This window comes from Python bivittatus, unplaced genomic scaffold, assembly GCF_059951505.1.
Source record: "Python bivittatus isolate LINGU-HERP-01145 unplaced genomic scaffold, Pbiv_v1 ctg000530_np1212, whole genome shotgun sequence".
Taxonomy (NCBI): Eukaryota; Metazoa; Chordata; class Lepidosauria; order Squamata; family Pythonidae; genus Python; species Python bivittatus.
This window is the reverse complement of record NW_028277085.1, coordinates 5,710,475-5,732,471: the sequence shown is the minus strand read 5'-3', so window position 1 is coordinate 5,732,471 and position 21,997 is coordinate 5,710,475. Positions and strand designations below refer to the sequence as shown.

The following is a 21,997-nucleotide window of genomic DNA, read 5'->3' as shown; positions in this document are numbered from 1 at the left end:
CATGGCCCCTTTGCTGTCCTTGCCAGACAATTTCATGCCCGGCTCACGGCTGTGATATCTTGGTTGATGACAATACAGTTATGTAAGTATTATGGTCGACACCATTTCAGTAATGCTTGCATTTCCTTAAGCTTTGCTGTTGATTTAGGCCTGTTGATTGGCTCCACATTGTATGGAAGGATAAGTCAGTCACATTGGTAGGTCTAAAGGCACTTGTCCCTGTGGGCCTCTCGGGAACAGTGAACTTTTCCCTGGCTGTTGCTGCCTGCCCCTTCCTCTCTTAGCTTGCTTTAAAGCAAAATAGAAGGTGTTCAGAGAATGGGGCTTGATAATATTGAAGGCAGGATGCGCAATGCAACTGCTTCTACCAGTACATTGTGTTCATTGGTCAAGGTCTTTCAGTGAATCCTTTTACAGAAACCATATTAAGAGGGATCATTCTTAAAGAAAAATGGCATGTATTGTCGGGGGTTGCTAGGCTTACTTGCTCCACTTTTTGGCCAAGAAAGAACATGCAGCATTGGGCACTTCTTTTCTAAAGCTTGGGAAGGAAGATGGCAGGACATATGCTTGCTACAGAGTCATAATGGGAGTGGAGCTGAATGGAAGGAAATAAAGGGAAGGAGGGATGGACAAAGGGCTGAAGGACAGTGGTGTAAACTTGGACATTGCTTAGAACTTTAAAGGTTTTGGTTGAGGTTGTTAAGACATGTTTCTCTTAAGTCACAAAAAATTGTGGCTGAACTTTTCATTGCTGTTTCCACAGCTTTAAAGCAAAGCAAGTGACTCTGAAGCCCAAATTAGGTCATCTAATAAATCAAGTTCAGCATCTCACAGCCTTGCATTACATGTTGGGTTCTTGCATAATCCTTTCCAGGAATAAAATGTCGGGTTTGAATTAATCCATTTGGCCCTTTTGAGGCTGCTATTGTAGTTCTGCTGAAATGAGTGCAGAGATCTTTTTTCAACAGTCTTTTCTACTGTTTGCATATTAAACTGAGGGGGGGGAGATTATATTACTGCTGCAAATCCAGGGGAGTTTGGTGTTCCCATGTGTAACTCATGTAAAAAGTTTAGCAATTCGTTTCATGTTTTGTAAGTCTGAAATAGTTCAATTAAACCCAGTAAGTTTAAACTGCTCTGGCAAACAAAGTCATTTTGGCCTGGCATTTCAATGAGTATGTTGCTGGCACCGCTCAGGGAGGGGATGTTCTACAGTCAGGGTGCCACCTTCAGAAAGGCCCGCTTTTCTGTAAAGATTTAATTTGATTTTTTCTGTGGTAGAACAAAAAGAATGCACAGGCAAGATAGTATGGGAAGAGCCACTCCTTCAAATATTTGGGCCCCAACCTCTCTAAAATCTCAGCACCTTGAACTGAGCTCAGTTGCAGGTAGGGAGCTAGTATAATTATTTCAAGTAAGTTTAATTTAGTTCAACCTAAGAAAATTGGACGGGATTCTAGCAGTTGAATTTGCTACCCACTGAGGCTTCATAATCTTTTCTACTTGTCCTATGTATGAACATTCTACCATGGGATGGCCTTCCTGACCAAGAAAAGCTGCTAGAGGCTCTGAGCCATGAAAAGTACTTGAGTCTCTGCTGACGGTGTTGGGTCAAGGAACCTCCCAGCGTCCCAAAAGTGTATCAGCACCTCCGTAGCTCCATCTTATTCTGATTTTGCAGAGCAAATGGCAGGGTATTATCAGTCTAATGATGATACCTCACCTTGAACAGTTTTCTCGATGCAAATGTCTGAACAGATATGTTTGACTGTCCATCTACTGACTTACAGTAGAAACAAAATGCAGAGTAAACACTTTCAAGTACTCTTTTGCACTGTGGAAGTGGTGGGCTCGCTGAGTAAAATAAGGAAAACATAACATTCCTTCCTGCTTCTGAATAGGACAGCTAAGTAAGAATATTGTTTTCCTTGAAAGTACATTAATGGGTTAAAAGGCTGGACTTTAAGTGATGAAGCTAACAAGTTTTTCTCAATGGATCTTTCTCTTCTCTTTGTAGGCGCCTGATCACAGATTCAAAAGTTAAATTAAAGTACCAGCATTTAATAACTAATAGTTTTGTAGAGGTGAGTGTTCAGTTTAAAATTACATGCTGATGCGACCGATGTAGGGGAATTTCCTCCATTTGCTTTAGGAGGTCTTGGTATGTCAGGAGACAGCATTTGAGTAAGTGGGGAGGTGTTGGTTTTGCAGACTCACTTTGTGGTTCCATACTCAGCTTTTGATGCTGAAGTACTTGTAACGGGTGCAGTTGTCTTTAGCTAAACTGCTGCTCTAATGAGAAAGCATTTACAAAGCTATTATATTGCTTTGGCTCAAAATCTGAAATTCCTGGCCATGTGAGAGCTAGGATTGTAGAGGATTTTAACCACTTGGTTCAATCAGCCGTTGGAGAGAAACCATTTACTAGCATCTTATATCTTCATAATAACTTGAAATGGCTATTTATGAATTGAATTCAGTGTTAGATCTAGATGGTAGCTAATAACATGTTAAGACTAGGATGCTTCAAAACTCTAGAAGATGTACAAGCAACTATACAGTCTTTAGATCTTTACTGTCAAAAAGTGTGTATGCAAGTATGCACTTGTGAAATGTCAGTGATGCTTAATCAACTACTGCCAAATTTCAACAGCCCACATTGAACAGCCTTCAATACAGGCTTTGTGAAATGTCTGATCTATTGTGTGATGCTGAACCCACAACCTCAACAGGGTGTCATTGAACTGAAAAGGCAGACAGGAATGGGCCAGTCCTGGATATAGCAATTCTTCAGCCAACCCTGCTTGCTTGCTTGGAGTTCAGAATTTGTTTATTTAAATCTTAAGTAAGAAATCATTAAGATGTATGGCTGGAAGTGTTTCGGAGGAACTGTAGTTAACCCTCCTTTTTTTTTTCTTTTTATGTGCATGCATTTGTTCCAACTTCCTGTTTGTTCCAACAAATGTAAAGTAATAATTTGTTCATTTGCAAACTACATCAGGTGGAAGTTGGAATGCTTCTGGAGAAATTAAATGATCAGTCCAGTCTTTCTCAACTAGGTGCCCCCCAAATGTGCCCAGACTAACACTTCCAGAATTCTTGCAGATTCTGGGGTAATGGTCCCAACATACCTGAAAGGGAGAAAACTAGATTAAATAATTTTAGGACTCCCTTCTAACTGTATAAACTAATGCTGTGGAATTGTCTTTGGAAAGGAAAAGAAGGTCAGATGATAACAGCAGGGTAATCTCTATTGAGATGAAGTTTTGGCTGAAAGATTTCTGGGAAGAAAGGGGAAAGAGATGGACTGTTACAAGCCATCTTTCACTGCAATCCTGTACATGCCTTCTCTGCAGTAAACCCCCATTGAAAGTAGTGAGGCTGTGCCCCTTTGGTTCTCTGCTTTCTCCATGTTAACAATGGGTGAATTTGTTTCTTTCTCTCCAGTGCAATCGACTGTTAAAATGGTGTCCTGCTCCAGATTGCCACCATGTTGTTAAAGTACAGTATCCTGACGCTAAGCCCGTTCGCTGTAAATGCGGCCGTCAGTTCTGGTAAGCAGGTTATAGATGATAGACCGCTGAGGCTAGCTTTTGGCCCTCTCAAAATGACACATTGTCTTGGTGGGGTAACCATGTGGACGTCAGCCTTTCCCTCCTGTGGCAACAAGCTCAACGTGAACGTGGGCTGCTAAATGTCTTTTCCTTGGGAGCCGGGGAACGTTTGCCAACTGCACAAGTTAAGCTTGTGGGTTATATAGCAAAGCACTGTGCCTTAAAGTTCCATTATTTTGGTATTGCTTAATTGGAAAACTGTGTAAAAATGTTTTAAACGTTTGTTGCAGTTTTAACTGTGGCGAGAACTGGCATGATCCTGTTAAGTGCAAGGTGAGCTTTTTAAACTTTCTGGGTTGCATATAACATGTGGGGGGGTGTTGTAGAAAAGTAACATAGCTTCAGGGATTAAATAAAACAGCCACAATACATGAAAAAGGCCTTAGGTTAAATTAGGAAGATGCCTTTTGAAAAAGACTCAGATAGGCAAAGAGACAGAGTGCTGTGCACAAAAGGTGTGGGAGACTCCAGGTTGCCACCCATGTCCTAGTTTGTATGATCCACCCAGATCCTTTGCCCCTAATGAATAATTCAAAATCAGTTTGAGCAAACAAACAGTTCTCTGCTTAGAAAGCATTTCATATAAACTGAAGAAACGTTATGTGGTCAACTCAGCATGGTAAGGTTCAAAATTCACTTCTGACTATTTCCCATTGTTTTTTTGATCCTGAGAAGTATGCTTTGGATCTGAAATGCTCTTGAAATGGCTTAAATGACTGAAGAGAATTTTACAATTATTTCTCAGGATGATACGAGTCTAGTTTTATGTATTCAACTAATTGTTTAATCAGTGAAATAATGAATTTTAATTTTTATGACAATTATACATTCTCTGTTTATTTCCCTTTCTTCCCTTTCTCGCTTTCTTTTTTCTTTTACATGGTCATTTATTCCTTAAATGTTTTAAAATAAATTTTAAAAAAACTTTTACAAAGCTGCTTATTGTAGAGAATTTGAAGGGCTTATCCATATTTCTGTAGGCAGTTCCTTAACATCTGATGCTAACTGTTGATTTAGGGACCCTGCTATGATTCCATCAGAACAATTCTTTTTTTTCCCCCCACCCCCCCCTCCTGGACAGTGGCTAAAGAAATGGATTAAGAAGTGTGATGATGACAGTGAAACTTCTAATTGGATTGCAGCAAACACAAAGGTTTGGTGGTTTGTTTCTCTGGCTTGACACTCTCACATGCAGAGCCTCCTTTCTCCCTTACAAGAACATTCTGTGAAATCTGACAGCTCCTTTTGCATATAGTGAGTGATAATTTTTGCATGTAAACAATGGCTCTCTGGTTTCCTCTTTCCAGCTCAATAACTAGAGAGCCAAAAAAATACCAGTATGTGTTGCCTCTGTTGTTTTCTTTTTTTATTATTATTATTGCTGCAAAGGCAGGGATTGTTGTCTAACCAAGGAGAACTAACAGATTTGCAATTATTGGATGCAATGCAGGTCAGGAATATTTTCACATTTTCTGTTTCTAGGAGTGCAGAAAGGTCCCTTCTACTTCAGTCAGACTATCAATCCATTGCCATATTGATAGACAATGGCTTTCCCAGGCTTCAGGCAAATATTTTCTGAGCCCTTTCTGGTGATTCTAGATCTGGGAATTGCAAAATGTGATGTATTGCATAGGCAGCCCTTTCTGGCCTCAGGTTTTGCTGATCTGAGATTTCTGGAAAGGTGTCAACCTCAAAACTGGTGGCCTGTTTTTCGCTTTCTAGGAAACAAACTGCTTTCAGAAAACTCTGTACAACCTTTCAGTGTTGGTGACTGAGAAGAGGAAACGGTTAAGGTGTATAAAAAGATGCATGACATGGAGAAAGTAGACAGGAGACATTTTTTGCCCTCTCAAAATACCGGGATAAGGGCCATCTAGTGAAACTGATTCAAACCATTATTTACACAGCACATAAGTCACCTGTGGACTGTATGACCTCAGGACGTGATGGCCACTAACGTGGATAGCTTTGAGAGGGAACTGGATAAATTCATGGAGGACAGGTCGATTGGAAGCTTTGTAGACTCAGGCTTACAATCCAAATACAGTAGTAGGGAAACAAAGGTGGGAGAGGAGTTTGTTTCCATCTTCTGGTGAGCATCATAGCGGCATCTGGCTGACCAGTGTGAGAAACAAAATGCTGGACTAGGGTGGTCCTTGCCTTGATCCAGCAGGCTGCCCTTCTGTTCGTGATGTGATAATTTGTACATTCCCATGTGTTCCTTACATTATAGATGGATGCTAAGTACCTTCACCACCCTTCCCAGAGGGCTTGTTAGTGAGTTCAGAATGTATTTAATATTATAAGCCCTAGTTACAAATAAAGAAAATTAATCTAGTAATAGTAGATTAATCTACTAGTAATCTATACAATGTACTACATGTACATTTGTTTCTATAAAAGCTGACCTTGAGCTGGAAGTAATGGAATTCCTGTTGGTATTATTCTTGTTGTACGATGTCACTGTTGATACAAGATCAACTTTTGTGTTGTTTAAGGCAGTAGCAGGAAGCCACTTGGACAGCTAAATGGGTAATCAGAAGAGCTCTTTAAGTTCATCCGCTAGCAAGTGACTATCTGCTTCTCCCTTAACCCTTTTTTTTAAAAATAGTAATAGGGATAATAATTTTTTTTAATAATAATGGCCTGCTGGTTTTGATCTCACCACCCTTCATATCATTTGCAGGAATGCCCCAAATGCCACGTGACCATAGAAAAAGATGGTGGCTGCAACCACATGGTCTGTCGGAACCAGAATTGTAAAGCAGAGTTTTGCTGGGTGTGTCTTGGCCCATGGGAGCCGCATGGATCTGCCTGGTATGTTTAAATAAATGCTTGTTGAGCTTTCTGGGCTGTTTGATGGTTATGAGTGAGTCTCATAAGATAATTGTAAGTATGCATATGGATGAAAGAGTTCTTTTTTTTTTTAACTGTATATTACTTAGGGTGAGAAGATCAGTTCTGCAGTGAACCTCTAGTCAGTTGTAGGCCCTGGAGGCTAGCAAAGATACCACAAGAGTTTATGTGTTTACAGTAATATGCCGGTGAATGAATGCTGTTTCAGAACTTGGAATGACAGAAACAAATGAGAGGGGCCTGTTTAGAAATCTACATGTTCATAAACATCTTTCAGGTACAACTGCAATCGCTACAATGAGGATGATGCCAAGGCAGCAAGAGATGCCCAAGAGGTGAGTCCATAACTCGTGGCAGCCATCTGCATCAGGAAACAATTGACTGTTTGCTAACCTCTCTCTTGTTGACCAGATGGTGAATGTGGAGTAGTGTTAGCTTCCAGCCTTAAATACACACAAGTGGCTGATTTATTTATTGCTTCCTGTTGTCAGAGTTCTGGCTGATTTGTAAAATGAGGACATTTGAGCGTTAACGCATTCCACCCTCTCCTTCCTTGAAGCAGCTCTTCTTGAGATGTTTTGCACTAGACGGACTTTCCTCCATAGGATGTTGTCGCTCTTTTTGTGGTTTGTTGGTTTGTTTGTTTATCTGTGCAATTTATACAGCCACCCATCTCACCAAACAAGTGACTCTGGGCGGCGTACAACAAAGCTAAAACAATTAATAAATACCTAAAACAATTATCATTACTATTATTCAGAACATAAAACACTATAGAAAACAAAGCTAAGACAAAGAAGTAGATGAAGGGACGTTGATAATAATGGAGCCACCTCACTAGTTCACCAGTCCCCTGGAGTCCCCAGGCCTGATGACACAACCAGGTTTTGAGGGACCTGCGGAAGATCAGAAGTGATAGAGCCAGCCTCGCCTCAGGGGGTAGAATATGCCGCAACACGGATGCCGCAGCAGAAAAGTCCTGCCGCCTAGGGCCCACCAAAATACCCTGTCTGCTGGATCTGGTGGGACAGGCAGGTATAATCAGGGAGAGGCAGTCCCTCGGGTAGCCTGGTCCCATGCCACATAGGGCTTTAAGGGTCAACACCAGCACTTTGAATTGGACCTGGAAACAAACCGGTAACCGATATAGCCTGCAAAGTAGAGGTGTAATGTGTTCTACTGGAAACACACACAGCTGTTTGTGCTGCTGTATTTTGTGCCAGCTGAAGCTTCTGGATACTCTTTAAGGGCAGCCCCGTGTAGAGCGCATTACAATAGTCCAACTGGGAGGTGACCAGAGCATGAGTGACTGTGAGTAGGGCCTCTTGATCTAGGAACAGGCGCAACTGGTGCACAACGCAAAGTTGTGCAGAGGCCCTCCTAGCCACGACTGGCACCTCCTCAATGAGCAGGAGTCATGAGCCCGGGAAGACCCCCAGATTGCTCACAGGGTCTGTTTGGGGTAGTGAGACCTCATCCAGCACCAAAGATGGCATAGTCCTAGAACTGGAGGAACCCAAAACCCAAAGCCGCTACGTCTTGCCAGGGTTCAGTTGAAGCCCGTTGTTCCAGACACTGGGATAAGACATCTGTCATGAGCCACGATTCAGAGTCTGACTCTGAATCTGATTTTTGCTCCTGTGGAATCTGAGTCTGATCAGCCCCAGGCATCTCCTGATCAGCTGGAGCAGTCAGATGACGAGGCACGACCCCCAAGCCCCAGATCCAGATGCACACAGAGGGGAGCAGAGCAGCGTCAGTCAAGGAGGCTCCTTGCAAGGCAAAGGGTGAGGCCCGAATAATTGCAACCAGCTGTCAGCAGAGAGATTTGCGTAGCTTGCTTTGCCTTGATTCTCTGTTGGAAAACAACCATTTGAAAACCTAGCTCGTGTCTTGTGTGTATCCTGAATTCCTGACTTCTGAACTGGCTGACTACCTGATTTGGCTTTGTGACTTTTGGCATTGTAATTAGACTACTCTTTTGCTTCTCGGGCTACAAACAGTACTTTACTTTGATAAGTCTTTGTTCTTCAGCTTGTCTGCTGTTATCTGCTTCTGCTCCTTGGCTACTTTGTCTGCTACCTTGAAACAGAGCAGCGTCCACAGCATCACTTAATTTGCCAGGAGCAGAGATATATAATTGGGTATCATCAGCATTCTGATGATACCTCACCCCAGGGCGATGGATGAGCTCACCCAGAAGTTTCACACAGGTGTTGAATAGGAGACGAGAGAGCACCAACTCCTGCGGCACCCCACACAGTAGGGGCTGAGGGCAGGATCTCTCCTCCCCAATCACTACCGACTGGAATCGACCCTAGAGAAAGGAGGTGAACCAACACAACACTGTGCCACTCACCCCCAATCCTCTGAGTTGACCCAGAAGAATGCCATGGTTGATGTTATCGAAAGCCGCCGAGAGGTCAAGTAAGGCAAGGATGGACGCAAGCAAGCTTGAAAACCCTTTGAGTCTTGATGATGATCTTACGAGATTTCGGCCACTTAAAGTTATTTAAGTTAATTTGGATCTTTGCTGTCAGGGGACATTGTGTGTGTCTGGTGGTGATAAGAGGATCAGAAGATTCAGAGTTCCACTTGGGGAACTCGCTGAATGAGGCAAAGACCTTTGCCCACTTTTGACCCCGTTTGTCTTGGGATTCCTCCTTTCCACAGGAAGCCCGTTACGATTGCTCTGTTTTAATTCTTGCTTTTCTGTTTCATCTAATGGGAATTAACGCAGCGATCTAGAGCCGCCCTGCAGAGGTACCTCTTCTACTGCAACCGTTACATGAACCACATGCAGAGCCTGCGTTTTGAGCACAAACTCTACGCCCAAGTCAAGCAGAAGATGGAGGAGATGCAGCAGCACAACATGTCATGGATCGAAGTCCAGTTCCTGAAGAAAGCGGTCGACGTCCTCTGCCAGTGCCGTGCCACGCTCATGTACACCTATGTCTTTGCCTTCTACCTCAAAAAGAATAATCAATCCATTATCTTTGAGGTAAGAGCATGTGTCAGTTCCCTTTAAGAGTGGGGATGGGGTGGACTCTCCCAAGATGCTTGACAGTCCTGCTGTCTGCTGGCCTGGACTTGGTTGGAGCATAAAGAGGCAGATCATATGTGTCCAGAAGGCAACTTCTGTAATAAACCAAACTTTCTGAACATCAACAGGGTGGGAGCCATACGGATTTCTCGGGGGGGTATTCTTCCAGATGGTGGGCACCTGGACAGAGATGGCACGATTGCGATAGATGACGTTGTTTAATCAGAGGGACTCAAAGTACACCCAGGCTTTTCTAAGTACACCCAGGATTTTACGAGACAGACAGAAACTATTGGACATAGGTGATTCCGCAAATAACCAGGCCCTATATTTTCAGCAAAGTTGAAAATAAAAAATGGAGTTCTCCAAGGCAGCCTCTTGACATTTTTCCCCCCCTCTGTGACTTTGATTTGATAGCCTCTTCTGTGGCCCTTAGTATTTTCTCTATCAGCATATGTTCAGTAAACTTGAAACAATCGGAGAGATTCTTGGGATTTTTAATGTAAATTATTATTTACTGCACCATGTGTGATGGAATACAGTAACGCAGCAGGTTCTCAGGAAGGAGGGAGCACATTCCAGGAAGCGGGGCAGGAGGGCGAGACAAGAGACAACACAGTCTGGGGCTGGATCATGGGAAAAGGAAGAGATTTAGGAGAGCCACTCGCTAGAATCTAGTATAGTATATAGTATATCCACTAAGTTAGAGTACTACAGATTCAGTCTGGCAAGATTCTGTCTATATGGTGTAAGGAATAAAAGAACTGAACTTGGCTGGACTGTTTCTCTGTTGTTCTTGGTCTGGGCCTAACATATTTGTATACTGACTTCCCCCCAATCTGCTTGTGAAATCTAGATTGTTTCACTGGTAACCTTCGGACAGGCAAGAATCTTGTTTTCTTTTTATTCGTTGAATGAATATGCCCCTTAGAGCAGTGAAAAGAGCTGTTCATATTGGAGAATAGTGACAATTTTAGCTGAAGAAATCTATCGTTGGCCACTTAGAAATAGGCAGGATTTCATCTGCTTGGTGAATAGTTAAAAAATGTTCTGTTCCAAACGATTCAAAAGTGTTAACTATCCTAATCCGTTGGTGATTTAGGAAGGCAGATGCTTCCTGATTTCTCTAAAGAGAGTCCCTACAAGAGAAACACCTTAAGCTTTGAAGACGTTCCAAAATAGCTCTCATCATTGCCTGCTAATGGAAACACCACACTGACCAGGGTTTTTTGGCTGGTGTTCTGATGATTTTCTACTCAAAGAGTCGCTCTGAGTTTTATCAGAATGTTTTCCATTTTTAGAATAATCAAGCAGATTTGGAAAATGCTACCGAGGTCCTTTCTGGGTATCTGGAACGAGATATATCTCAAGATTCACTGCAAGATATAAAGCAGAAAGTGCAAGATAAATACAGGTATACCTTGTTTCTTACAGTATGGCTCAAAATATTTATGATTAATTTTGAATTAAGCTATATAATGGCTGATCGGCAGGAGATGTATTTATTCCGTCTATGCCCACTTTGTCTTTAAGCAGACATTCAAGGCCGCTAACAAAAAATCCAAAAACTGCATAATAGGAATTAAATTAATGGTAAAAATCTGATGAAAGAGGTACATGTTCCTCTACTGAGAGATTGGGGGCCTAATTCAGCTCCTAAATAATTGTGTTCTATAGTTTGGAAGCGGATTGTGAGAATGCCTTCTCCTTTGGGCTAAATAAACGCATAGTGGGGACATCTGCAAAAGGATCTCTCCCGAAGATCCTAATCGCTGGACGGATTTATAAAGCAGGAGGGTGTCTCTCAGCACCTCCTCCTGTTTGCACATGGCCCGCAAGACCATGCCATGTTTCTCAACTCCAGCAAAGGGCAAAACCTTGTTGCTTTTAAATGTTTTATGCCCGAAGTGGCTAGGCCTTGGCATCTAAAGGTGCTTGTGTACCTTTTCCCTTGCAGATACTGCGAGAGTCGACGAAGGGTGTTATTGCAACATGTGCATGAAGGCTATGAGAAGGACCTGTGGGAGTATATTGAGGACTGAAAGTGGCCTGCATAAAACGAACTCTGAAAATCTTTTCCCATCTAGAGTGCTCATACAATTAAAACAAAACCCACAGACAAAAGGGCACTACGCCTATTACACCGCTGGTCTGTAGTACCGGAATTCTGTTTTTTGTTAATGGAAAAATTTAAGTAAATTATATTGTAATAAAAAAAAAGGTAGATAAACCATTGTACAACAGTATTCTAGGTGGCCAGTAAGTGTGACAGATGCACTAAAAACAAACAGCCCTCCAACTTTAACTTGTAACGTAGCTTCATTCTCCAAGCTGACTTTTTTTCTCCTCCTGTGCATATGACCGATGAAATTTAAAACAGTTTCTTGACACTGCTTTTCATGTCCAACCAGCCATTTTGATGTACTTTGGTATGAGATTTCCCCATATGCCCCCCCTTCCCTCCTGCTCCCCCTACACATACACCAGTTCATGGGTGAATGTTGTTTGGCTTATTGTAAAGAAGACTTGGGGAGGGGGGAGGAAGGGCACAGACAAGGAAAAAAAACTTTGTATATGACTTTTAAAAAAAAAACAAAAAGAGGACAACACAGTATTTTTCAAAATTGTAAATAGCGCATATGCATGGACAAAGAGCAAGCGTGGCACGTGTTTGCATAATGTTTAATTACAAAAATATTTATTCTTTAAAAACCTTCAAGATGTCTATTTGCTGTGCATTTTTCTTTCAGTTTGCTTTTTACCTGGGGATGGGGATGATGGGGGGCGGGGGCAGCGTGCGTGCGCTGCTGTAACGACTCTTTCTCGTTCTCTCGCTCAAAACAGAAAAATAAGAGCGATTTGGGTTTTCTCTTCCTCCCTCTGCTACTCCTTTGCAACTATTCCATGGTTTGGGTGTGTTCATTGCTGGCAACGGACACGGTCCCTTTGGCCCTTCCAGCTTTTTTGGTGCGCGTTTTCCATTTGGAAATCAGAATGTTGTAATTCCGGCTGCCTTTTCTCTTTGCTTACGGTGGCCCATCCCCTACCAGGGCCATCGCCCGTGCAAAAATCCAGTATCCGTGACTGGCTCCGAATTCAGTCATAGGAAGTATTGGGGATGTTTCCTGTGAGTTAAAGTGTTGGTGTGGAACATTCCTTGTTACCTGTCTGACCTTGAAAACGATGGAGCTGCTGGGAATAATTGTAGAGTTTGGTGGTTTGGCGGGGGGAGAGTGCCTGATACAGCAAACACTCCATCTAGTTGCAAAAGTCTACAGTTTCTGAAGCCGTTGGGTGGTTTGGTTTTTTTCCCCCTGAATTGGGAGGAAATCATGAGTTTCAAACTATACAGTCATTTATAGTCGCTCTCTTTTTGTAATAAAAATTACATTCAAGCACCACTTGGAAGCTGTTTATTACATCTGCTCTTGTATGGGAGCTTCTTGTGAGTTTTCCCAGCCCACTAAGGCAGTATTTCTACTTTAAAATTCAGGGGAAAGAGCTGGGTCTACCTGAAAACTTAGCCTGTTTCCCAAAGGGCTGCTTCCACTGCTTTTTTTTTTTTTTTAAAGTAGAAACTATTGTTCAGCTAGTTCCATGTGTGCCAGTGATGCTTGTGATTGTGTATTAGGAACAGCCCACTCCCCACCCTGGCCAATATTTCTGTCATTGCAGGAAATCTAACGTACCTCTTGCACCATCTGCTATCAGATTTTAAGGGGTCGCCTGCAAACTTTGGGATACTGTTCGCTGTCCTGTTTTGGAGGTTGAGCTTTGCCTTTGATGAGATTTTCAGTCTCTTTTTGGCTTTCCTGCAGAGCGATCGAAGCAAACCCAAGAACATCTCTATGGGGGGGGGGGGAGGGCTCAGTTTTACCTTCGTGAATTTCTACCTGGAAGAAAAGTTCCTTTTGGAAAGGTGCAACTATTTCTTCAAGAAATTCTGCATTAAACTGCAACGCGCCAACAGTTTGAATGTTTAGGTTTCCTGCCACGCCTCCGGCTTCGTCTTTGCACGCTCCCAATCAAGATATGACTGAGTGCTTCCAATGCAATTATGTCAGGGTGTGTGTGTGTGTGTGTGTGTGTGTGTGTTGATTTTCTTCATCATCCTTGCTTGGAGCTAGCTTGATGGAACAAGTCATTCTTTGAATGCCACATTGAATACGGCCATGATGTTCCCCACATTTGTTGCATTCTAAGCTCTTTTCTGAATACTTTGCCATTGCCCCTTTACTGTATTATATTTTTTAACAAACTGTATATAAATGCATTGTTATACTGTATCTTCTATTTCAGGAGCTCATGCAATGTGGGGCCGGGAGGGGAGCCTCCTAAAACCGGGATTTGGAGATCATTGAATCGGAAGTTCTTATAGAGTCTTACTCCTAGACTTATGCTCCCCTCCCTTGCTTTCCTCTCCTTTAGAAGATAAAGCAAATAGGACCTTTCTTTTAAAAAAGCAAATTCTCGGCCACTTTCAAACCTTGGTTGGTGCAACCTGCTGAAGTTATGGTTTGTGTTGCCTCGCCACGGGCTGACTGAATGAGGGGCCTCTCGCCACACAGGACAGGGACGGACATGGCCTTCGTTCTCACGCCCGCCCTCTTCTACTCCACTGAGTTGACTGCATTGGGTTTTATTGCTCGTGTATGTATCAAAACAGTCTAAGTTTTCAGAACCATTTAACTCAAGTGTTGTAGTACAACTGCTGTATTAGAAACCAGTTATTGTGTGAGACAAGAGTGCTGTTCTTTGGCAAACCTTTCCGTGTATAAAAAGCTCCTGTAATCCAGCATTTAAGATGGTGAGACTATTGGAACGGACTGCGCTAGACTGAAGGCTTGTAAGTTTCTCTCCTTTTTTCCCCCCATCTAAAGAGCACCTCCTGCTGTGGAATTAACTGTTCTTAGACTTCATTGTAACTGGCGGACTGTTCCATGTTAAGGCTAATCGGAGGGAGAAACTGCGTTCCTAATTCTAATAAATTTTATTTTGTTATTTCATTTGTTATTTTTTTAAGTGTGTTTGCTTGCAGTAACCTTGCATCTTCATACACATTAGGGAAAGCATCTTGGGCAGGTGACCGGCTGGAAGGCACCAAGCAGATGTTAGTCCTTGGTGGGACGTGTAGCTTTTCAGAAGCAACTGGTTGAGTAGAGTCATTGGGAATGTAGCTTTTCAGATGCAACTTAGTCTGTGTTTTGGCTTGCCATAGGCCCCATAGTCACATTGTCTTCCTTCATCTATCTTAAGCTGATCTGGGGACTGTTTTTCCTCCATCAAATGCAGAATAACTTAGCTGGCTTTTCCCTTAGTACTACAACAATCTTGTCCATAGGCTAGACCAATGTTTCTTCAAGTGTGGTCCTTAGGACCCCGGGGGATTCCCCCAAGACCCTCTCGGGGGTCCATGAAATCAGAATTATTTGCCAGCCTACATTGAAAAATAATACAAGATTAAAACAAACAATTGTGAGAAGTGGCGAGTGCCGCCAGTTTTAATTACGGTAAATATCGATAAGGATAACCCATACAAACAGAAGCTCTTTTGGGGTTCTGCATAATTTTTAAAAGTGATGGGTCCCGAGAGAAAAAAGTTTAAGAAACGGCTCGACTAAGATGAGCATAAGCTTGACCATTGCTTCACAGACGATGATGGAACTGAAGTTCAGTAGTTAAACCATTATAATATACCTTGCTGCTTCATATCATCCATACGTTATGATTCCTGCTCTAAGATTTTGCCTCTTGAGTAATGCAGCAAGTAACTGATTGATTCATCCCCGTCTAAAACCTCTGTTTGGCAAAACCTGTCATAAACAAATCTAGTAACCTTCCCAAAGCTAGCCTGCTCTGTAGTAACCCTATTGTTTTAAAGTGACTCTGAGTTTTTTTTTTTTAAGATCTCATGACTGTTAATAACAATGTGAAGTCCACATGCTGCAGATTCACGAGGCCTATATTTTCTAACTATTATGAGTTAGAGGAATTCTCAAGGCTCATAACATCTTGTTCACCAGCACTGAAAGGATTGGGAGATATCAGTGAATCATGTCGATGTGTTCAGTGAAAAGCCCTTGTTACTTTACTTCTTTCATATCCTGTTGTAATGGTGTTGGATTTGACGGCCCGCGCTTTCCTTGTTATTTTTAATTCTGTAGCTTGCAAATTTAACCCTGCCAACCTGTTCAGTATTGCCCAGGCCTGTTCCCATAGAAACAGCAGCTTTTTCTTCCTTGTGCTGATCAAAGTATTGTCTCCCCCCATCTTCTCCCCCCCACCTCTCACTTTATTAAATTTTGATCACTATTAAATTTTGAATTCAAGTGCAATTCTGCAGTGTGTTGAACACGGGCCCTGCTAAACAACAGTCAGGCTTGCCAACTGCGTGGTAGGAGAGCGTTTTCACTGCATCCTGGGTAAACCGGTTTCAGTAAACGCTATTTAATAATGGATGTTCAAAATTCAACTTAGGAGAGCAAAGGTTAAGTATGAAGGAAATGGGCGAGGGTTTCTACATCCATAATTATGCAGCTCTGCTTTGAACCATGTTCTGTTTAAAGCTTGAATGAAGTCAACTTTGTCCTCATCAAACAGATGAAGGCTATCGAACTTTGTCCTGCTGTTTGGGACACCCCTGGATCCAGAATTGCAGGGCATCAATGGGAGAAAACCAATCCTGAATGGCTTGTTGGGCTTTGCTGAAGTTGCTCTTTTCATCTTTGCATCTGACGGTGCAAATCGACAAGAAAGGGCCGTTTAAGGCAGTCTTTCTCAACCTTGGCCACTTTAAGAGGGGTGGACTTCAACTCCCAGAATTCCCCAGCCAGCATGGTTGGCTGGGGAATTCTGGGAACTGAAGTCCACACATCTTCAAGCTGCCAAGGTTGAGAAACACTGATTTAATAATAATAAAAAAAAGCTCTCTAGATTGAATCATCCCTAATAAGGGTTACTCCAAGACTTTCAGGGTGAAAAAACTTTCAAGTTTTCCAGATGAGGAAACTGGCTCCAGAAGATTAGAATGTATTGAGATAAGCTATAGGAGTCTTTCTCAACCTTGGCCACTTTGAGATGGGTGGCCACTTTGAGATGGCTGGCTGGGGAATTCTGGGAGTTGAAGTCCACCCATCTCAAAGTGGCCAAGGTTGAGAAAGACTAAGGGCCACAACGACGAAGAACAACCCATAGAGGAAAACTCAACTCCCCGGCTCAAACTCCCGCTTCCAAAGGGGCGACACCTGGCACCCGTGTTCCTGCCATGCCCCATTTTTGTAGGAACGACGTGGGATCTTGCAAAAATACAAAATAAGTCTCTGGAATCTTGCAGGGGGATTTTTGGTCTTTTTCTTTTTCTCCCCTGCTGGCTATCTAAAATAGTTCGCTCCTTATTGTTGTCGGGGGCCACCGTTCTCAATGGGCGAGTTCAATTCACAAAAATGGGGGGAACCTTTAGAAGCAAGCGAAACATTGGAATCTCCCGTCCCTCACTTCCTCGAGCCCTCCCCTCTCCCGGCCGAAGTCTGTGGCGTCACTTCCCTCCTTCGCCTTGACATCGCCGCCTGCTTCAGGGTTCGCAACGCAGCCGGAGAGGTGGGGCTCAGAGAGACCGGAAGCTCTGGTTACCGTGGCAACGAAATATCCGGGCCCTTCGCGCCGCGGAGCGATTACTTCCGGGATGGCTGGTCACCTAGGCAACGGGCAGCTGGTGGAGGCTTGCTAGGAGCCGAGACGCCATGGCGGAGGTGACAGCCCGGCCGGTGAGCGGGAGTCCCCGTTCTCGACTGTTGCTCCGCTTTCCCCTCCTGGGGGGCAAGGGAGGGCCGGGGAGGGGACGGGCCCCCTTTTTTCCAGCGCCTGCGTGGCCTGATTGCGCCTTGCCCTTCCTCCCGCCGTCTTCCTGGGCCGGCTCGCCCAGCAGGCCCTGCCCTGCTGTGGTCGGAGTGGTTCTAGGTCGGTGGGAACCCAGCTAGCGGTGGTTTCTTAGCTGCGGACCACGGCTTAGCGTCTTTGTGCCAGAGCAGCCTATTGTGGCTTGTTCAGCAAACCGTGGCTAGGCAGACTGCGGCTTACTGTGGGGTGCAGGAGCGCAGCCAGAACCTGGGGGAGTTTTTATGGCGCCCCTGGCCTCCTGCGAGGGGCTGCCTCTTTTCTTCTCTTTCCCCTGCTCAACCCTCTGCGACCCCTGCACGGACACACTTAGTCTTTGCTTAGTCTCCCTGCCAAGCACGTACTACTTTTAAAAAGTAGGGTTTTCATCTATTTCATTTTATTCCCTTTGTACACCACCCAATTCCCAATAACTCTGGGCCCCAGGCAACTCGGATCCCTCTGTTAAGCCTACCCTCTATTTTGTCTGACTTTTTCTGTGGCAGTACTTCTATTAAAGAGGAAATACTGGCATGAGATATTGGCCTATTGAGAGCCAGTTTGGTGCAGTGGTGAAGGGGCTGGCCTAGAAAGCAGGTGACGGTGAGTTCTAGGCCTCCATGAAAGCCGGTTGGGTGATGTTGGGCCAGTCCCTCTCTCTCAGCCCAACCCACCTCACAGGGTTGTTGTTGTGGGGAACATAACAGGCAGGAGTATTACGAACGTTTGCTGTCTTGAGTTATATATATAAGAACGGTAGGATGAAATATTATAGTAATAATGACCGAGCAATATGCTTTGGTTGCTAGAGATCTAGCCAGCTGGAAGCTCTCCATGTGGACAAGATCTCTCCCTTGAGGGGCTTTCCATCTAAAAGTTGATGCAGCGAAAATAATGGGGCGGAGGGGGGAGAGAAGCAGAGCCAAGTGTCTGTGGGGGCAAATTTGTGGTTATTTTGCTTATACATTATTAGGTTTAGTTACAGCCAGATGTGGTAACTATGGAAAGTTGTGCCAGAGCCTTCATAGAAAAGGTGGACTTTGGAGCAGATATTTGAAAAGAAGTAGGAGACTTGGAGTCCCATCGAAGTTCTGCAGGCAACTTTTGTAGTTTCCTAAAGCCCACTGATCCTCTGAGCAGAATTTTGTAACTCACTGAAGGACTAAGATACTTTAGATTGGAATGCTACATTGGTTTTCCACATCTGAGATCTTTTGCTAGTTCATGTTTGGCCAAACAAGTTTTTTTAAAAAAAAAAAAGAGCCATGGCCTAAGCTTCTGGTCTAAAAGGCAGTGAGTAAGAATAAAGGAAGGAAACATGAGAAAATAAGGAAAGAAGCATCTCAGGTTCTGATGTTTTATATGTGTTCAAGTGCTGTTTTTTTAACTTCATTTAGAATAAATTCTGTCCTTTAGGTTTGATTCCAAGTAGATCTGTGTAACCAGATATTTGCTGCCATGTTCTTGCCTTCTAGATTTTTGCAGCTAATATATAGTAGTCCTCATTTTTGGGGGTAGTGTTTGTTTATTATCAAACACACACACTTATACAAATTAGCATCCTGTGGTATCCTAAATACTAAATCATATGTTTAGGGAATGGCCATGCTGACTCCTCATTTTCCTGGAAGGATCTCAACAATACTTATCTATCTATAAAAAGAGACAGATTTTGCAGTCACATTTAAAAGCCAAGAAGATGATACAAAATGAAAAAGATATGGAGTGGGGAATGAGAAGGAAAAGTAGAAACTGCAGGTACCACTTCTGAATGTTATATAAATCTCAGTTTTTCCCTTTACTGCTCTGATGAAATGGTTGCTGGATAATCATTAAAAAGTAAAAAAAAAAAAAAAATCCATTCAGTTTCCCAGAAGGCTGACGATAATCTTTTTATTGTTTTTCTCTGCTTAATATTGTTAAGGGTAATTTTAAAAAATCTTCATTCTCCCCTCCCCCAATGGTGTTTCAAAAATGATAATACTATAGTCCATTCTACAACTTCAGAACTTTTACATCTCACTCTGCTGTGAATATAAACCAGATTTTAGTAAAGAGAAGATCACACACAAAAATTTCATCAGTACCTTTGCAGATTTTAAACTCTGCTCTCTGTTTATGGCAACCTGGTTTACTACTGAATTTGTTAAAATATTCTTCAGTATTTCTCTTCAAAAGATATGACTCATGGATGTATCTTTTTTTTCTTTTGCTGGTCACAGCTGGAGAGTGTACTTAGAATCTTGGTTCTTTATAAACACATTCCAGGATTTTTAATAGCTCTTTTAATAAAAGCTTTAGCTCAGCATGCTGCCTTTGGCAAAAGAATTACAATCTACGAGCCAACTGATTATCTATTCTGCTTGACTATATTTGGTACTACAACAGGAAAGTTTTGACATTTTAATTGGGGTAAGATTTTTGGAACTGAATTTTTCACTAAAGCACCGTTTCCATCCAGCACAGTTAACTCTGCGTCTCAAGGTATTATGGAGAAAGCTTCAAACTATTTTTTTAAAAAATCTGTTCACTTGTTCTGTATTACCTTACAGCACTATTGAAGTCAGAAGTGCTTAACAGCAGTGATTCTAAAAAACCTGAGTTCAAATGTAAAGGTTCCCCTCTGAGCAGTGAAGCACATGGGCTATAAGAAATCAAAGCAACAGTTTACCTAAACAAAACTTCTTTTTGTTTCCGGAGCTCTGCCCTAGGTATGACCCCTTTTGTCTGATGGCACATAATTTTACTGAATGAATTCTAAGCTATTTTCAAGTAAAAATCTCTTCATATACTGTATCAAAATGAAGCCAATCACCAAGAAACATACCCTGTAAAACAGCATCAAACAATAGCAGCAGATAAAGCCTTACGATACTCCACTTTTTAGAATAATCTGGGCAAACATCTCTTAAATTATTACTGTTTTTGTTGTTAGATTTTTATCCCGCCTTTTTTATATATAATTCAAGGCAGCCAACATTCGTAATATTCCTGCCTCTTCTTTTCCCCACAGCAGCAACAACCCTGTGAGGTGGGTTGGGCTGAGAGAGAAGGACTGGCCCAATGTCACCCACTTGGCTTTCATGCCCAAGGGAGGCCTGGAACTCAGTCTCCTGGTTTCTAGGCCAGCACCTTATCCACTACACCAAACTGGCTCTCTAAAAGGTTTAAAAGAAAGATGGAATTGCTGCCAGCTAAAACTGCCCAGGGAAAACCATGCCGTAAGCAGTGAAACCCAACCAAAACAGCTCTGCTGTGGGGTCACTGGCAAGCATCTAAACAGAATCTCAGTCACCCAGCAGGTTTGTGTGAGAGAAGGGGGTCTGGAAAGCAGATTGTAAATAAGGCCATTTCCTTTTGTTCATTCATATGCAAGGATGAACTTCTGTTTGGAAGTGATTCATCCACTCCCTCAACTGCCTACCTATAAGACTGCCTTAAGGTAATGTGGTCTCAAACAAAATAGGATTTGCTACAAGTCAATCTTTGTATGGAGACCAGAAATATCTCTGGAGTCGGTGAAGTTACTTTGTGGCTGACAAGGTACATTCCATATAACTGGGTTCACTGGCCTCAGAGCTATGCTACCCATATTTTGCAGATTGTCCTCAACGGCAGATCCACTTCCAACATGGTATAATAATCCAATTGATTCCAAAGCACAAAAAATGCCCTATTAGTGGTGGTTGACTGATGTGGCAGTCTTTGCTGATAAAAGGTGCTTTGTGCTGCTAGACCTCCAGTGAAAAGGCCAATGTTGTTGGCTCCGTAGGGGATAACAAAGCAGCTCCTTTGCCCTAAAGAGAAGCTTGTGTGCACAGTTACAACATTTAGTAGTCTAGGTTCATTCACTGCTTCCTGCTATTGGATCATGTTTTTGATCATCAAGATGTTTACTTTTAAAAGGAGGGGGTGGGGAGAGATTGTACTGATTAGGACAATAATAACATTACTGTTATTGGCATGAAGGTAGACCCTTTGCCAGTCTTGCAGCCAATCTCAGCTCCTAAATCAACATGGTTTTAGAAACGTCAGTATATTTCTTTCTGCGAGAGTTTAAGGACCTACTACCAGACTGAAAGTACTGTATTTCCTTCTGCAGCTTCTTCTTTCAGAGGGCCTTGGGAGACCTTTTCTGGCATAACTTATATATAGTACTTTCCCTGAAGGACATCTGGCTCATTTAGGATAAATGAGCTATGATTCAACAGTGAGATACTGATTTTTTTTAAAACAATTCATTCTCTCCCTCCACCCTTCTCTGGTTTTCAAAGATATGATATTGGCAATATGCTATTTTTATTAGGTAAAAATTATCACCTATATATATCTAGGTGACGGTGCCTGTGATGTTAGAGGTGGGGAGTGGGGCTTATTTACTGGAATTACAAACTTCAGGGCAAAGGCTAAACCTGCCAAGTTAAAAAGGAAAACAATACTTTCATATTTGCTTTGTTCTCTTGATTTAGTGACGTCACTGACTATGATTAATGCCACTATTTGTTCTTGAAATGGCCATGTTTTAACTGAATGCTGAGTCTACAAAGGAAGACTCGCTGAAGAACAGATTAGGGACTTTTTTGTGCTTTGCTTTGAACCTAATCAGCAG

General features: G+C 42.7%; 2 protein-coding genes across 5 annotated transcripts in view; both read left to right on the top strand.

Moving 5' to 3' along the window:
- Positions 1-12,235, top strand: part of ARIH1 (ariadne RBR E3 ubiquitin protein ligase 1) — a 28,874-nt gene extending 16,639 nt beyond the window's left edge. The window contains exons 5-14 of the mRNA XM_007432826.4: positions 27-82; positions 2,021-2,087; positions 3,451-3,557; positions 3,848-3,890; positions 4,699-4,770; positions 6,304-6,434; positions 6,751-6,808; positions 9,214-9,474; positions 10,818-10,930; positions 11,474-12,235. Of these exons, the coding sequence (XP_007432888.3) occupies positions 27-82; positions 2,021-2,087; positions 3,451-3,557; positions 3,848-3,890; positions 4,699-4,770; positions 6,304-6,434; positions 6,751-6,808; positions 9,214-9,474; positions 10,818-10,930; positions 11,474-11,558 (993 nt within the window). The 3' untranslated portion in view covers positions 11,559-12,235. The remainder of the gene's footprint in view (positions 1-26; positions 83-2,020; positions 2,088-3,450; positions 3,558-3,847; positions 3,891-4,698; positions 4,771-6,303; positions 6,435-6,750; positions 6,809-9,213; positions 9,475-10,817; positions 10,931-11,473) is intronic.
- Positions 12,236-17,095: 4,860 nt separating this feature from the next.
- BBS4 (Bardet-Biedl syndrome 4) overlaps positions 17,096-21,997 on the top strand; it is a 32,050-nt gene continuing 27,148 nt past the window's right edge. The window contains exon 1 of one of the 4 annotated variants that reach the window (XR_015797482.1): positions 17,096-17,279. Coding sequence is in view for 2 of the 4 variants with exons in the window: in XM_007432825.3 (XP_007432887.1) it covers positions 17,256-17,279 (24 nt within the window). In the remaining 2 variants the exon portion in view is untranslated. The remainder of the gene's footprint in view (positions 17,280-21,997) is intronic. The other 3 variants (XM_025169519.2, XM_007432825.3, XM_088148459.1) reach the window with 3 other exon arrangements.